The sequence below is a fragment of the Panthera onca genome, chromosome X (genome assembly GCF_046562875.1).
Source record: "Panthera onca isolate mPanOnc1 chromosome X, mPanOnc1 haplotype 2, whole genome shotgun sequence".
In the NCBI taxonomy this organism is placed as follows: Eukaryota; Metazoa; Chordata; class Mammalia; order Carnivora; family Felidae; genus Panthera; species Panthera onca.
Genome location: NC_138357.1, coordinates 107815511 through 107833086, shown reverse-complemented (window position 1 = coordinate 107833086; position 17576 = coordinate 107815511). Strand labels below are relative to the sequence as shown.

At 46.2% G+C, this 17576-nt stretch overlaps 1 protein-coding gene across 1 annotated transcript; it reads left to right on the top strand.

The window, feature by feature from the left end:
- The first annotated feature begins 8899 nt into the window (after positions 1-8899).
- LOC145714604 (melanoma-associated antigen B1-like) lies at positions 8900-11756 on the top strand. Its single transcript, XM_081794239.1, has 2 exons — positions 8900-8972; positions 10065-11756. Exon 2 carries the CDS (start codon positions 10102-10104, stop codon positions 11158-11160), a length of 1059 nt encoding a protein of 352 aa, XP_081650365.1. The 5' UTR covers positions 8900-8972; positions 10065-10101; the 3' UTR covers positions 11161-11756.
- Positions 11757-17576: the final 5820 nt, after the last annotated feature.

Below are 17576 nucleotides of genomic sequence, written 5' to 3'. Positions count from 1 at the left end.
ATTTAATAAGCACTGAACCAGAATGTGATACCCATCACAATGCTAAAGAGATTGCTGAGACAGAAAGAGATCTCACCCTTTTATGCAGCCAGATATAACCCATTACATCCGTGATCTTAAGATAACAGTAACTATTCCTCAAGTAAGAGGACTTTACAGCACCATTTACTACACCTAGTTCATCCTAAATTCACCTGGTAATTTGGGGGTGGGGGAGAGTATCTTTGTTAGCTAAATGCCTTTATCCAAATGGAAGAAAAAAACTCATTTCTTTATGACAGAAGACAGGTGCTGAAGTTGAAAATCTCAGGGAGACTGGGAGATAGGGGTGCTGTCTTACTTAATGTTTACGTTTCAAGGGACTGACTCCCACTTACTTAAGAATAAATTCCTGGGCTGTAAGTTGGCAAGAAGCTTATTCAGCTTTTAAGAGTTACAAAGATCTCAATGAAGCAGAAAAAGAATTTACAAGTTTTTTGTTTGATTTTTCAGAGAGAGAGAGCACATGTGAGCGAGAGGGAGAGAGAGAATATCTTAAGCAGGCTCCATGCTCACCATGGAGCCTGGCAGGTGGCTCGATCCCACGACCCTGTGATCACGACCTGAGCCAAAATCAAGAATCAGATGCTCAACTGATGGAGCCGCCCAGGCTTCTTGTACCAGAAAGAATGAAATTTTATTTTTTTTAATTGAGGTATAATTGACAAATATTTTATCAGTTTCAGGTGTACAACATGATTCGATATTGGTACTTTTTTCCTATTTTAAATTTTTATTCACCCTTATGTTTATCAAAGGGGGAATGGGACTCCTCTGAGTGGATATTATGTAAGACTCCATTTTGCTAGCAGAAATGTTCTTGCTTTGCTGGTGGCCCTGAAGAAAAACCCTGTCATGCCGGAAAGTACCTGTGGAGAGGGCCGGTGTGGAATGGGCCACATGTCACAAAATTGCAGGCCGGCCTCCAACCAAGAGCCGGCAACAACAACAAGAATGACGTAACCACAAAAACTTTTTAGCACCAATGCCAACAAAGCGAGTGAGCTTGGATTCATCTCTAGTTTGGTCTTCAGATGAGAACACGGCTCCAACGACACCTTTGATGCAGTCAGTGATACTTTACCACAGGGAGCACAGTTGATTTTTAGCTGGACATCTTACACAGAGAAACTGTGAGATAATAAATTTGCGTTTATGCAGCTACATTGGTGATGGTTTGTTATGCAGCAAGAGTAGAAAATGAATACAAGAAGAGCCAACCATATTTACCTAGATATTAACTCTTTCTTTGGGTCTTTCTTCACCCCTTGTATCCCCAGGTTCTAAGCCGGAAGTGGTTACCTGCTGACAGGAAAAACTGGTTCGTGAAACATTTGAGTAAGTAAGTGGGAACCGTTTGCTCCGTGGACGTTGGAGGTACCTGGAAAGAAGAATGGAGAGCAAAGGTGAAGGCGGGCCTTGTTCTGGGCTGAGAGCTGCCTACCATCCTGAGTGTGTCAAGGAGATAACCAACACAGCATCCTCCTCCTCCACTTCCCCTTAACCTCAGACCCTGTAGACTTATTTCTGGGTGACTCTTTGCACATTGAAGGATAGGCTGTCAGAATAAAGTCTTTCTCACTACAATTCCAAATACCAGTTAGACGGTGGAAAGTCCCCATTTACACACGTCTGGGGCACAACCTGCCCCTACTGGTGGGAGCACACTTGCTAGAGGAGGCGGCACTCCCGGCGAACATATCCACGGCTGTCTGCCCCCCATCACCGTGGAATCACCATCACTCGCTGCTTCCTGACTTCCCTCGGCTCAGACTAGCCCTGATGACAACAAGGAGACAGATCTCCTCCTTGTACCCTAAGTACCGTGAACCCCGGTGTGGCTCTCGGTGTGAGGTCACCCCTGATAAAGAGAATCTGCAGGATAACTCCACACGGGCAAACGAATGGGGAGAGGCCCAAAAAGACCTCAATAGACATTTTACCAAAGGAGACATCCAGATGGTCTACAGACACCTCAAAAGATGCTCACCATCACTAATCAGTAGGGAAATGCAAATCAAAACCACAGCAAGGGATCACCTCACACCTGTTAAATGGCTGAAATCACAAGTGTTGGGGAGGATGTGGGGAAAAAGTAACCATCATGTGCTGTCGGTGGGAATGCAAAAGGGTACAGCAACTGTGGATTTACCCAAAGAAGACAAAAATACTAATTCAAGACGATATATGCAGCCCCTGCTTATTGTATTATTTACAACAGTGAAGATAAAGAAGCAACCTAAGTGTTCATCATTAAAGAAATAAATAAGGAAAATACGGGGTGCACATGCACGCACACACACACTGTAATATGCTTATTCATAAAAAGGATGAGGGACACCTGGGTGGCTCAGTCGGTTAAGCATCTGACTCTTGATTTCGGCTCAGGTCATGATCTCATGGTTCATGAGATCAAGCCCCTCGAGGAGCTCTGCACTGACAGCACGGAACCTGCTTGGGATTCTCTCTCTCTCTCTCTCTCTCTCTCTCTCTCTCTCCCTCTCCCCTGCTCATGCTCTCTCTCTTTCTCTGTCTCAAATAAATAAACGTTTTCTTTTAAAAAAAAGGATGTCATTTGAGACAACACGGATGGACCTAGAGAGTATTATGCTAAGTGAAATAAACTCAGACTAAGACGAATACCATATGATTCCACTCATAAGTAGAATCTTAAAAATTCAAATACCAATGATCATATAAAAAGCAGAATCACACCTATAAATAGAACAAACGGATGGTTGCCAGAGGGGAAGAGGTGGGGGATGGGTAAAGGGGAAATAAGGGATTCCAGTTGTGGAATAAATCAATCATAGGAATAAAAGGCACAGCATATGCAATCTAGTCATTGATACTGTAATAGTGATGTCATGGGCTAGATGGTTGCTATACTTGTGGTGAGCACAGCATAATCTATAAGCTTGTCAAGTCACTAAAATGTACACCTGAATTTAATGGAACATTGTGTGACGACCACACTCAAAAGAGTGTTACCAAAAAGCCGGGGGGAGAATCCCAGGCTCCCAATTTTCTCCCCCCCATAGCAGGAGTCCTCATTCTGGTGCAGAAGGAGGTGGGACACTGCTCCCATCACATCTGCACAAGCAGGACCTGTCTCTAAGTTCCTAACAACGTCTTAGTTCTCTTCAGTGTGTCTGTCATCAGTGCTGTACTCCTGGTCACTACTGTCTTGAACGCTACTGTCCAGGTTAGGCTTTCTGAAGGTCTCAAGATTGACAGGTCGGTCGGGGACTAGCACAGAGGTAGATGGAATGAATGGGGCACTGACCCAGGGAGTCGTCTTCTGAGCCAGGGCTAAGTACCGGAGTACTACTCTCTGAAAATGAAGGCCCGGAATGGCATCCAGGCCAAATAAGCAGGACACAAGAGGGCTCAAAGAGCTGCCGTTTCTTCTTGTCCTCTCCTGCTCACACCTTCCCCAGTCTTTCTGTTACTCAAGGGCCTGCTGTCCCCAAGTCTTTTCATCTCTTTGCCTCCAAATGTCCTACTTGACCCATGCTGGTGTCTTTCTAGTTGATAGAATATACAAAATCTTTGTGCTCTTCTCACTGGGATGGTTACAATATATGGAGTGGGAGCTTTTTAATCCCCCTTAGAATTGCATTTTGTGTCCAGCATGAGGGAAGTGTTCCAGTTGTGTCAGTCTTCAGTTTGCCTTTCCAGATGTTCCACTGTCGTATCTCAGTAAAAAACCTGTTCTTTCTCTCCTCTGCAATGACAGTTTTAATAATATGAAGTGTATGTATAAGTGGGTGTTGTGGGACACTATTCAGCTCTATTGGTCTATTTGTTTATAGTGGCAAATACAGCACAAAGTTTTAATTACAGTTGTTTTAATGTTTACTTATTTTTGACAGAGACAGACTGACAGAGATAGACTGCAAGACTCTGGGAGGGACAGAGAGAGAGAGAGAGAGAGGGAGACACAGAATCCGAAGCAGGCTCCAGGTTCTGGACTGTCAGCACAGAGCCTGACTGGGGCTCTGTCCCACGAACCAGGAGCTCATGACCTGAGCTGAAGTTGGACACTTAACCAACTGAGCCACCAGGCGCCCCAATTACTACAGTTTTTTAAATAATTCTCAATATCTAACAGAGTAAGTCCTCATATTTTTCTATGTTTATCAAGAGCACTTGGTCATTTGAAAGTAAAGTTTAGAATCAGGTTGTCAAGTTTTGTATACAAAAATCTATATAGTTTCTTTTGGTGGGGGGGACTGGGTATTAATATACACTGTAGATTAAATATGGGGGAGAATTAACATGTTTACTATTGAGTACTCTATGAACATGATAATCCTCTATTTACTTAGATTTTCATTAATTTCCTATATAGCAGCTGTATATGTTTCATTTTTATCATGTATTTTATATATAAATACATCTATCAGGTGCCAGGTATTTGGTACAGTAATTTAGAAGTTATAGTTTCTTAATTTCATGGTCAAACTGCTTGTCGTTGCACAGATAAAATCTATGTTTATATATTTATCTTTTACTCAAGACCTTTTACCAATACTTTTACTGATATAACAGTTTAGCTGTTGTTTTCAGATACCCTTTACTATAACATATGTTCTTTTATCATGAATGAGTGATAAATTTGATAAAACACCACTCTCTAGCCATGTAGATGTGACTTTTCCTCATCTCATCTGTCCACAAGGTATGCAGCCCTGTGTTCTCTTCTGGAACATGTCTGACTGCCATTTCCTCTGCTCACGCGACACCTGGATGCCAGGTCAGTTAAGCCAAGGACCAGCAACAGATGGAGGTGAGAGATCAGGGGGATGGAAGTGCCCAGAATTTTTCATCTTCTTCCTCTCTAATGCAGGGGGCTTCTCCTTCAGTGACTGTATTACCTTCATAGCTCCAAGGTCCTTCAATAAATGTACTTTTCTCTTTGTAACCTCTGGATAATCCCTAATACAGATGACCAATTATACTGATTTTTTTTTTTTCATGTGAAATCCTTTCCTTCCTAGGAAAACCTTAGGTCTAGCACATATGTGTGTGCACACAAACACACACACACTAAAAAATTCTAGGACTATAATGGAGACACTTACTGGACGTTAAAATTTTTCAAGCAGTACTCCTAAAGCTCTACAACAGTACCTGGGGAAAATAGCCCAAATAGTGCTTAGATTTGATAGGACCAAATATATTTATCAGAAAAAAATATTTAAAGCATCCAAATGACTCAAGAGTTACAAAAACAGCAGCATATTCCACCCAGATAATTAAAAGGTAGAAAATAATGAAGAGAAATGCAGAAATGATGAAATTAGGACAGCAGAGCCAACTGATGAAAGCTGGTTCTTCGCAAATATTTCCGTAACACCTTCTGTAGGTTTTGTCAATTACAAAATAAAGCAGCAGGAACAAGGGATATTACATAAAATTCTACAAAGTATACATGTAGAAGAGATTTACAGGCTGCAAGTAACACTATCAATACTTGTACCATTATTTGACGATAATGAATGGTGGAAAAGGAAAAGAGTCTACCTAGACAATTCTTTTAGCTAACAGAAACAAAGGAATGATAGAATTAACGTCCAGCAGCCCCTAATGGATTAATCAATGAGGGTGATGCTCCTAATTGCCAATACCACCACGAAGGGGATCACAGACATCATGTATCTCATCGTGGAAGTGCACAGGGTCCCCTCTGGAGTAGTGTTACTAATAAACAAAGTTTGATCTGATTAAGCATCTTCCTGTCTCTACAGAGTATTGTTGATGCTGAGTGCCGGGTACACTGGGTTCACTATTCTCTGTACTGTGTTGTACATGTTTTTTGAATTTCAATGATAATCTGATGTTACTTTGAAGAGCATGACATAAAATTTAAAAATCCAAGAGAAATGGAATATTTTTCAGCAAAACATAAATGACTAAATAGGTCCATAAAGAAACAGAAAACTTAGCTAAAACGCAAGGTATCCTCAAAACGTTCCTGAGCCAGCCAAAGTTGAAGTCTTCTTACACCAAATGGTGAAGGAGAAATGAGTAAAACTTTTATATGAACTTTGCCAAACCATACAAAAAAAGAAGGGAAATCACTCACCCACTCTAATGCGTTAGCTCTCCTTGATACAAAGACCATATCCAGATACACCGAACAAAGAGTGCCTGAGCTCGGCTCACTCCCAGAGACGAGTAACATAAACAACTTCATGGCATATACGTGCAGTACAGTGGTCAATAAAGAAGGAAGATGTGCCAAAAGGATGCAAAGATTGTGTAACATCAAAAAACTGAATCAGAATTCACTGCTCTAGTGGGAGGGAAAGCATCTGACAACGTGCTGGGGTAAAGAAAAAGCTTTTGATAAAAATTCGGCACAATTTCATGGTAGTAACTTTTAGTTAACTTCTAAGAATGATTTTGGATGTGAATGTATAGCAGGACACAGCCATCCACAAGAATACTAAAATAAATAGGAGATGTGAATAATAAAAATAAACAGATAATAGTACCAATCTCCTCTTATAACTAAAATATCCCAAGTGGGGCGCCTGGGTGGCTTAGTCAGGTAAGCATCTGACTTCGGCTCAAGTCATGATCTCCCGGTTTGTGAGTTCGAGACTTGCGTCAGGCTCTGTGCTGACACGTGGTGCTGTAGATTCTGTCTCCCTCTCTCTCAGCCCGTCCCCACCTTGCACTCTGTCTCTCTCTCAAAAATCAATAAATGTTAAAACAACTTTTTTTTAAATACCCAAAGTAATAAGCAAATGCAACATTCAAATATATAAGGATCATCAAATTGCTAGTGTGTAAAAAAATCACTATAGCAAAATCAGAAGCCTGGTCACACAAAATCAACACCGAATTAGAACACAAGCCATTTACAATAGCAACAGTATCTAAAATGTACCGAAGATGAAACCTCACAACACTGCAGAAGATCTTTATGGAGGCAACTAAAAAATGTACTGATAGAGTAAGAGAAAGAAAATGTCCCCGTAGAGCTGTAAAATATGTTTATTCAGGGGAAGAGAATTTCAGAAAGATATCAATTCTCCTTAAATTATTTAAGGATTTAGTGCCTTACCTGTAGCTTCCAAGATGAAAACTGATCTCGGGCTGCTATTTCCTGTGCCCAAAATCAACCCTTGGAAAAACTAAAGGAATAAACAAAACAATATCAACAATAACAGTAAAACAATACTGAGAAAACCCTGAGGGGTACTGAGTATGTATTGAACTAGTACTTGTGTGGGAGGAGGCTCTGAAGTTCAGACAGGTTTCGAGAAGACAGACTTGGTGGGAAGGGAAGGTTTGAAGTGTAGCCTTGATTTTTGCACTGTGCCCGGGATAGTGAATTTCTGCTGCTTCAGTGAATGAACCTGAGGCAGCTCCTCAGAGCCCATGTGCCAGGATCATGGGGTAATGTCGGGACGGCACCAAAGTTTGGGTTAGTTGACGTGGTATGAGTCAGTGAGTTCAGAGATTGTCCTAAAAACTACCTGAAATCTCTTCTGTTGGTGAGGACTGGGCCTTTATTTTTGTGGTCATCTGAATACACTATAAGGCACACATAAAATTAGAACACTTGAGATACAGTCTTTTAGCAAATTCCAGGTAAATAATAATTATTAACTATACTCACTGTGCTATACAGGTTTCTAGATCTTACTCATAACTGAAAGACTGTACACTTTTATCAGATCTCCCCTCTTCTGTCACCCACCCCAGCCTCTGGTAACGACCATTCTCTATTACTATGAATTATATATGTCTGTTTCCTTTCTAGAATCCAAATATAATTGAAATCATTATAATATTTGTCTTTTGGTGTCTGGCCAGTTTCACTTACCGTAATATCCTACTGATTCATCCATGTTATTGAAAACGTCAGAATTTGTCACAACACACGCAAAAATGGTAGCTATGGAAGGTGATATGTGGAACAACTTGTGGTCACCATTTCAGTGTATGCATCTATGAAAACATCACATTGTATGTGTGTGTGTGTGTATGCATGTATATATGCATACAAAATAACGTGTAAAAAAACCCAAAAATGTTAAGATAGAATACAAGTATCATAGTAATTATGCACAGGCCAGAATTGTATCCCAGAAGCTTTCAGAAATGGCAGTGATGTCAGTCAGGAGAAGACACAGGCAGAGCTATGAGGCTAGGAAGCAACTGACTTTCTCTGTGGGGTTCTCAATACCATGGTGGGGGTGAGAGGCTTCAGTTACAAACGGGAGCAACTCTGGGACTGAGAAGAACTCGGTGCAACATCTCTAACCTCCAACACGGGACCACAGAGGACTCTGTCCTCCCGCAGCCGTCTCTGGAAGGCCTCTGGCAGCAGTAGCCAGGAGAGGTGAGTAGCCTGCACTTCATATCCCGAGTCACAGGCAGTGATGGCATCGACCTAAAGGCACAAGAGGGACAGCGACCAGCACCCAAAAGGACTCAAGGAAAGACACCGAGAGAGGATTGAGGCAGTTCCCACACGGAACACGGGCTCCCCCAAAGGCAACAACACCTGGCCATTGTCAGCTCGGGGGAGCCCCAGCCATGGCTGCTAAGCTCAGACCCCCAAACATTTCCTACTGCTGGGTGCTCAGTGGGAAGCGAGACGCTTGGTCTGAGACCCTCGGACACAGCACAGCAGAGGGAGAGTTCACAGGAGCCGCTAAGAGGGCGCGAAAGCCCGCGTGCCAGTCCTGCGGGAGGGACTCCAGCCCCCCCCTGGAACGCAGCCCCCCTGCCCATCCCCCCACGCCAACCCCAGAGCCCGCCCCCTCCGCTGTCGATCTGGGGGCCAGGCCCACATGACCGGAAGTGGCCCTTCCAACTTCCTCCCGGCGCTGGGCAGTGAGGCCTGGTCGGACAGCCGCTGCCTCGGCTGAACACGAGGAGGGGGGTCCCACGTCCCGTCAGGGGTCAAGGTGAGAGCAGCCCTGGCTCGACCACCGCGGGGACGTTTCCCCGACACCCCCAGCCCCGTCTCCCCTGAAAAGAGGGGCCCACGCAGACCCTGGCCCGTTCCGCCCCTGCTCCGGGGGCTCGGAGACCCCCGGCATGGCCGTTCATCCCAAGTGCCTTGGCTTCCCCCGCCGGGTGTCAGGGATTGCAGGCCTCGGCCCCAGGCTGCTGGACGTTGGCGCGGCTCAGCACAGGGAGCCATCCCTCCCAGGCCCTGTGGAGGGAAGGAGGGGACCCTCGTGAAGACTGGGGGGACTCCGTACTCCGCGACAGGGGCGATGCAGCGTCCCCGCTCCTGACCTTGGCCGGCAGGGGTGGGGGGGGGGGGTAGGGTCCGGGCCCGGGCCCCGGGGACCAGAGGGAACGTGGCCTGTCCGCTCGTGTCAACCCTGCAAATGCCAGGAAAGGAAGGCCAGGCTGAGACAGCCCGCCACGTCTAAGAAATACCAGGTCTGAGGCCGGGGGGGAGCTGTGTCCCGAAGCTGCAGCCAGCAGTCAGTGGGAGGGAGGGTCCCAGGTCCTACACGGAGCCCAAGTGGGGATTCTGCGTCATTCCCAGCACCCAAGGAACCCGGGACAGAGAAGGCCTGCCACAAGCGTTCATTCAGCACCAGGTGCCCCCTGACTCCGTGGGGGGCCGAGGCGCTCCCTCCTTTCGGCCCCGTGGGTCCCTTGGAAGGTGGCGGGGTCGCCTTCAGAGCAGGAGACGGGGGTGGGGGCCTGGGTCGGGCCCACAAGTACCGTGCCGAGCCTGAATGTGAGCGGGGAGGGCCCCCAAACCCGGGACCCAGGGCTCTCCCGCGTCAGTTCGGAACCCCGCTGTCACCCGAGTGGCCCCCAGGCAGGGCTGTCTGGCTGGGGCCAAGGCTCCCCCCACGTGCCTCCACAGGGTGCTCGGCGGGGGGGTGGGGGGGGTGGGGGGGTGGGCGAGGGGGCAGGCTGACCGGGACGTCGGGAGCCCTGGGGGGTCGCACAGCGGTGCCCTCGAGGACCCTGCAGGGGCGGCCTTGGCCGAAGCCCAGGGCAACTCCTGCCCCCCACCCCCGCTCTTACAGGTGTCCTCGCTGCCTGCCAGCCGGGCCCAGCGTCGTCATGCCGCGCCGCCAGAAGAACAAGCTGCGCGCCCGCCAGAAACGCCACGAGGGCCAGGGTGAGGGGCAGGGTGTGGAGGGTGCTCAGGCCGCCGCCGCCGCCGCCGCCGCCACAGCAGCAGCAGCGGCGGCGGCGGCGGCGGCGGAGCCCCTTGGGGAGGCTTCCCCGGGGTCCCCCCGGGCGGGTGCAGCCCAGCAGCCTCAGGGTGCCCCGGCCCCCGGGGCCCCCGGCGCCCCCGGGGCCCCCGGCGCCCCCGGCGCAGGCGCTGCAAGCCCGCCACGTGAGCAGGGCGCCGAGGGCCCGGCCGCGCCCCCCGGCCCGGGCGCCCGCAAAGACCCCCTCAGCCGCAAGGCCGACATGCTGGTGCGGTTCCTGCTGGAGAAGCACGCCAGCAAGGAGCCCATCACGCGGGCCGCGCTGCTGAAGATCGTCAGCAGGAAGTACGAGGCGCACTGGGCCGAGATCCTCAGGCGCACCTCGGAGCGCCTGCAGCTGCTCTTCGGCCTCCAGCTCCGGGAGGGCGACGCCGGCGGCCGGGCCTACGTGCTGGTCAGCAAGCCGGGCCTGGAGGGCGACGGCGGCGACAAGGGGCTGCCCAAGAGCGGCCTGGTCATGGCGCTGCTGGGCGTGATCTTCATGAAGGGCAACCGCGCCAGCGAGGAGGAGGTGTGGGAGTTCCTCAACGTGCTGGGCGTGTACGCGGGCCGCAGGCACCCGATCTTCGGGGAGCCCAGGAAGCTCATCACCCAAGACCTGGTGCGCCAGAAGTACCTGGAGTACCGCCACGTGCCGGGCAGCAAGCCTCAGCGCTACGAGTTCCTGTGGGGCCCGAGAGCCCGCGCCCACACCAGCAAGATGGAGGTGCTGCAGGTGCTGGCCAAGATCAACGACACGGTGCCCAGCTGCTTCCCCCAGCTGTACCAGGAGGCCCTGCTGGAAGAGGCGGCGCGCGATAGCTCCGCAGGCGCAGCCAGGGTGGCCTCCGCTGGCGAGGCTGCGGGCCCTTCGGGAGCCGGGGAGCCGTCCCGGGCCCGGGTGGGCCGCTGCCGCCGAATCTAGCGAGGCGGGTGGGGCGGCTGCTCCTCCTGCTCGGGGCGGAAGGGGGCCCTTGACCTTCCAGGTAGTGCAGAGTCCGGGGGCTGGAGGGAAGTAAGTAGATATAACAGTTAAGAAATCTTCAGTTGAACATTTTTAAGTAGTGGGGGTCTAAGTGGCTTTTGTTTTAACAAAACCTATCTTCTTTTTGATCTTCACATAATTATGTTTTAGGTAAAGTTAAATACACAGATACATATTAGCTCGAGATATTTAATGTGTTTTCAAATGTTTTTCCTTTTAAGATAAAGTTTACTTTGCTTCAAGATATGAAGGTATGACCAACATTAGGCTCACATTTTTTTGCATTTCAAAAGGTTTTAAAGTCTCAGTTTTGCTATTTGTAAAGGAATACAAATATATTCAGTATTTTGTTCAATATCCAGACAAGATGACATGGTACCAGAACAGGATTCAAGGAGATGTGAAAGAATCCAACAGGAAAATAGATGAGGTCACAAAGTACATGAAAAAAAAAATAAACTTTTAAAATGTTTAATGTGTTCAATTATTTGTTTGCCTTGTTGCTTTTAGTCTTGGTTTTCTAGTATTAAAAGATATCTGCCCTGGAATATCATAGCTTATTAAAGAATATTTGTTGAAGAACAGTGTTTATTTTCTAGTATCTACTGGATTAATTTTAAAATATTACTTGGGATTTGGTAATTTGGGGTTTCAAAATAATCACATGATCACTATCAATCAGTGAAGATCCAGTATTCCCCAGTAAATATGCCAAGTGCTTTACAATATATTGTGTATATTCCAACATTCCGACAAGACAGGGTTTGCCAGACTCCTTTTACAGATAAATGACTTGCAAGATATCAAGTACATAAGGCTGGCAATTAACAGAGTTATGGATGGTCTCAGGGACATGAAATGCTTGGCCTAACAGGGGAGGCCCCATTCAGCAGAGGGGCCTAGCAGGACAATTTTCCTGCCAGGCAACTATTGGCTATTTTGGTGTTCTCTATGGTACAGTGCATCATCTCTGACATATGCTGGATCAAAGCAAACAAAAATATTACAAAGAAGTGGGTGGTATCATCTGGTACCAAAATGTTCAGAGTAATAATGGTCATTCGTAAGAGACCCAATATTTGCCCATCACTGTACTGAGTGCTTCACACACATTACAGACAGTTCCAACAGCCCTGCAGGCTGGATCTTATCCAACACACTTAACAGAGGAAGGACTCAAAATATTCTCAAGTTCAGGTGGCTGATGAAGTGACAGAACAGGGAGTAGAGCCTGGTCTGATTGCTCTGGAGCCCACACTGTGCCACTCCTCCCTCAGGGCCTCCCCCCTTAGGCTCCTCTTATTCCACAATGACTCACAGGCAGTAAGAAGACTTTGTAGCCAAACATCAGAAGCAGGCCTAAGGAAGGAAGGTGAGTAGGAGAATAAACCACAATTTAGGGATTGTCTGTGGGCTTCATTTACTAGGATTCTGCTCTCCCTCACCCCAGGGTTTCTTGAGAGCTGACTCGGCCCAAGGTGCCAGCTTTTGTTCAGTTCCAGCATTTTGCCACATTAGAATGTCCTCCTGGGTCATTCCTAGTGTGACCCGCTGTCCAACTCTGGAAGCTGACCTGCTGGCAGTTCTTCGCCATCTTTTTCTCTAAAGGACGTTCCTTGTGGCCAACGTAAAGCCGGTCCAGAATCACCTGCCTTCCTCCTGACTTACAACATTCCAACTTCTGGGCGCCTGGGTGGCTCAGTCGGTTGAGCGTCCGGCCTCGGCTCAAGTCAAGATCTCACAGTTTAGGAGCTGGAGCCCCGCATCGGGCCCTATGCTGACAGCTCACAGCCTGGAGCCTGCTTTGGATTCTGTGTCTCCCTCTCTCTCTGACCCTTCCCCACTCAGGCTCTGTCTCCCTCTCTCGAAAATTTAAAAAAATTAAAAAAAACCCCACAAACCCAGAACCTCTATGATAGCCACAGAGCCTGTCATACAAAAGGTGATTATAGACAGGTTTAGACACATCCATGTAAAAGATCACTTTAGCCACTGAAGTTTAGAACCCCTGTGTCTCTTCACTACACTCTCAAAACAGGCCCTAAGTGGGCTCGTGAGTAGAGTTTGCTTTCGCACAGCTACCGGTTTGGGGATATGATCCTACAGGTAGAAAAGGTTTTTGAAAGCATCCTGATATATGCAGTATATCTTTAATGGTGTGTTATTTGAGACTGGCCTCTGAACAAATACACTGATGAGCGAGCTTAAGTGGTCAATAACGAAAGCCACCCTCACAATTTGGGCATGAGGAAAGACCATGGATTTCACTATGCAGCAAACACCTACCATGGCAGAATTCCTCAGAACCCATAGTATTTCTAGGAGAGGAAAATGGTTTCCTGGTAGACTGAACAGCACAGATTAAAATAATCCGTCCTCCTTCTGCTGCCTCTTATCTCAGTGCTTGCCCCAGAGGAATATCCTGGTTTTCCCTTGTGCCTAACAGTACTTGTAAAGTGTTTGGCACATTCAGTCATGCTGAGGGTTGCCCAGACTCACAAGTTAAGGTTTTGACCAAACGTCAATGAAAAGAGAACATTCTTTTCCTATTGAGAATCCTGAACTTACGGTTAGTCCAGAAAGAAGCATTTGAGAGAGGGTGGTCCTTCCCTGCTGAAGCTTTACAGGATCCTCTTGATAACGTGATGTGATCTTGTACTGTGAATTCCAAGGCAGATTTAGCCTCGCCAGAAACTCCACCAGGAATGGAGGGGATTGGTCTCATAATAAATTCTAATAACTGCTCCTTTGCAGGATAGCTACTATGTAAGCTTATGGGAGAGACTACAACCACTCAACCACAGGTGTTTTGCCCTCCTCTTTGGCACACTGGTAGGCTATATTGCCCAGTTCACTTGTACTTAGGGTCACATGACTACGCTTGCCACTGAGATGTAACTAGAAGCATTTTTTGTCACTGCCTGGTCTAGACATTTGACAGACAGTATCCCACCTCCACACTCTGTTCTTCCCCTCTATGGCAAACGCTAAGATTCTCTATTTAGATGATGGAAGGAGCCTGAATCCCTGGGTCAGGTGATAGTACAAAGCCCCTTCCAACCCACATCCAGAAAGGAGCCTTCATTCCATTAAGCCATTCAGATTTCATGTGTGTCTGTCACATCAGCTAGCGGTTCCTTTAACACACAGCTGCTATTTCTGTTAGGCTTGTTTAAATATCTCAGTTACCAAGATAACAGTGCATAGGTTCTTGCAGCAACATAATACAAACAATACAGAGAAATCACAATTGCCTGCTTTACATCATGCCTAGTAAATTCAGCAACATCCTCCATGGCGAATAAAATTAGCCTGTAGCAGCTACTATGCTAAAAATGATCGTATGATTCTTTTGCCCTCCCAGGACTTTTTTTTTTTTTTCTTCCGAGAGAGCATGCACAGGCATGAGTGGGGAAGGGGCACAGGGTGAGGGGGAGAGAGGGAGAGAGAGAATGAGAATCTTAAGCAGGCTCCATGCTCAGTGTGGAACCCGATGTGGGGCTCCATCACGTGACCCTGGGATCACGACCCAAGCTGAAATCAAGAGATGGACGCTTACCCAAGTGAGCCATCTAGGCGCCCCTATTTATTTTGTAACTGGAAGTTTGTACCTTTTGAACACCTTTACCACCACTTCTGGCCTCTGCAACCACCAGTCTGTCCTCTGTATGTATTCATTTGGGACCGTTTTCGTAGTGGGAGTTGTTTTCTTTAATGATTCTCACATGTAAGTGAGATCATATGGTATTTGTCTTTCTCCGAATTATTTCACGTAGTGTAATGCCCTCAAGGACTATCTGTGTTGTTGCAAATGACAAGATTTCCTTTATTTTATGAGTGTGTAATATTTCACATATATTACATTGTATTTATCCATTCATCCGTCAGTGGACACTTAGGTGGCTTCCATGTCTCAGTTATTGAACATGGGAGTCCAGAGATCATTCTGAGTTAATGTTTTCATTTCCTTTAGATACGTAGATGTACTATAAACATATACTGTGATTTTAACATACACTTATCTTTACTTCTGTCATTCGTGCAAAAATGTGTGTTTTTAGCTCAGACATTGCACTCAGTACCACAAAGTTCATTTGTGCTTCTCTTTATCTTACGTGTCTCTGTTTAACATGTTTTATTTGTACTCTTGTTTCTCAGAAAAAATGGAATATAGTTATGACTCTTCTGATGTCACTGTCTACTCTTTCTATTAGCCATATAGTTTCTGGATAAATGTTGAGGGATTAGTTTTTATTCTCACTAGTGGACATATTCCCGGCTTTTTTGCATGCCTGGCAGTTTCTGACTGGATGCCAAACATTGTGAATTTGGCCTTGTTCACACTTATCAAGTACAAGTGTGCTGAATATTGTTTTTTCAATACCTACATATTCTAGAACTTTATTCTGTAACTCAGGTAAGTTTCTTAGAAACACTCATATCTTTTCCATTTTTGCTCTAAAGGTTAGGTACTTCCAAAGCAACATAAATCTACGACTAATCCTGCTTTATGACAGAAACAACTCTACGTCCTCTCTCTGATGCCCTGGGCGTGATACAGTTTTCCCTTCTGACTTGTGGAGCAGGAAGCAGCCCATGTGGACTCGGAAATTCTTTCTCTGTGTGGCTCTCTCACTCTGGTACTTTGTCCTGTGAACTCTAGCCTCCTGGTTCTCCCCTGGCCCTCAGTCTCTTCTTCTCAACTCCTCAACTGCCAGGTTTTCACTTGAACTACCAGTCTGTGCGCTATGGGCTCGAGGCAGCAAGCTGGTGCAATTCTAGGCTCACCTTCTTTCTTTTCAATCTCTTGGGAGTCACTGTCTTTCCTGGCCTGATGGCCATGGTATTGAAAATGGTTGTCATATATATTTTGGCACTTTTTCCTGTTTTCTTGGTTGTTTCTGGCAGGTGGCCAGATCCATCTCCTAGTATTTCATCTTCTCCAAAAACATAAGTAGTAGAGTCCAAATTTAAAAACTACATTTGTGTGACAAACAAGTGCCTTCAAACTCCAAGCCATCAACATTTAAAACACATTAGGGGGCGCCTGGGTGGCTCAGTCGGTTGGGCGGCTGACTCCGGCTCAGGTCATGATCTCGTGGTCCGTGAGTTCGAGCCCCTCGTCGGGCTCTGTGCCGACAGCTCAGAGCCTGGAGCCCGTTTCGGATTCTGTGTCTCCCTCTCTCTCTGACCCTCCCCCGCTCATGCTCTGTCTCTCTCTGTCTCAAAAATAAATAAACGTAAAAAAAAAAATTAAAAAAAAATAAAAATAAAAAATAAAACACATTAGAATAGAATTTGAATAGAAAGACTGTGGAACACACGCCCGTGTGTGTGTGTGTGTGTGTGTGTGTGTGTATTCATAGAGACACATTTACATACATATAACTAGTAGAGTATAAACATTAAACATGCATGGCAAAATAACAAAAATGTTCCTCTCCTTCTGTGGAAAGGTACATGACTACTGTATTATTTATGGCTTCCATATTTTCCAACACTGATAAAACACACATGCATTTCTGTTATGTTTATAAAATACTATTAAATATTCAAAATATGATTTATATACCGACATTAGTCAGGGTTCTCCAGAGAAACTGAACCAATAGGAAGTGTGTGTATGTGTGTGTGTATGTATATACATCTCTGTGTATCTATCTATGCATCTATGTATCTATCGGGTTTTATTATAAGTAACTGGCTCACGTGATTATGGAGGCTGGCAAGTGCCAAGATCTGCAGGAGGAGTCGACAAGCCAGAGACCCAGGGTCGCAGAAGGTGCAGTTCCAGCGTAAAGACCACCAGACGGAGCCCCGGAAGAGCTGACATTTCAGTTCGAGTCTAAAGATGGGAAAAAAACCAATGCCCCATCTCAGAAACATCAGGCAGGAGGAATTCTCTTTCATACTTTGTTCTATTCAGGCCTTCAAGTGATTATATGAGGAGTACCCTCATTAGGAAGGACAATCTGCTTTACTCAGTCAACAAATTTTAATGTTAATCTCATCCCACAATGCTCTCACAAAAGCACCCAGAATCATGTTTGACCACGGCACGCCATGGCCCAGGTAAACCGAAACATACATCTAACCATCACGACACCAAAACTAAACACACATTCTCTGATGTAACCTTTCAATAATTAGGAAAAAAGTTAAAATCCAAGTATTAGCCTATGTCCATTCAAACAACTTAACAGACTCCCTCCAGAAAGTTTTAAGTTATGTCTTAGGAGCAGAAATTATATATATATCTTACACAAATCTTCCCGGACATGATCGGATTCGGTTACTATTTTCAGTATTTACAGGAAGGACTGTATACAACTAACAGGGCAACAACAAATAACATT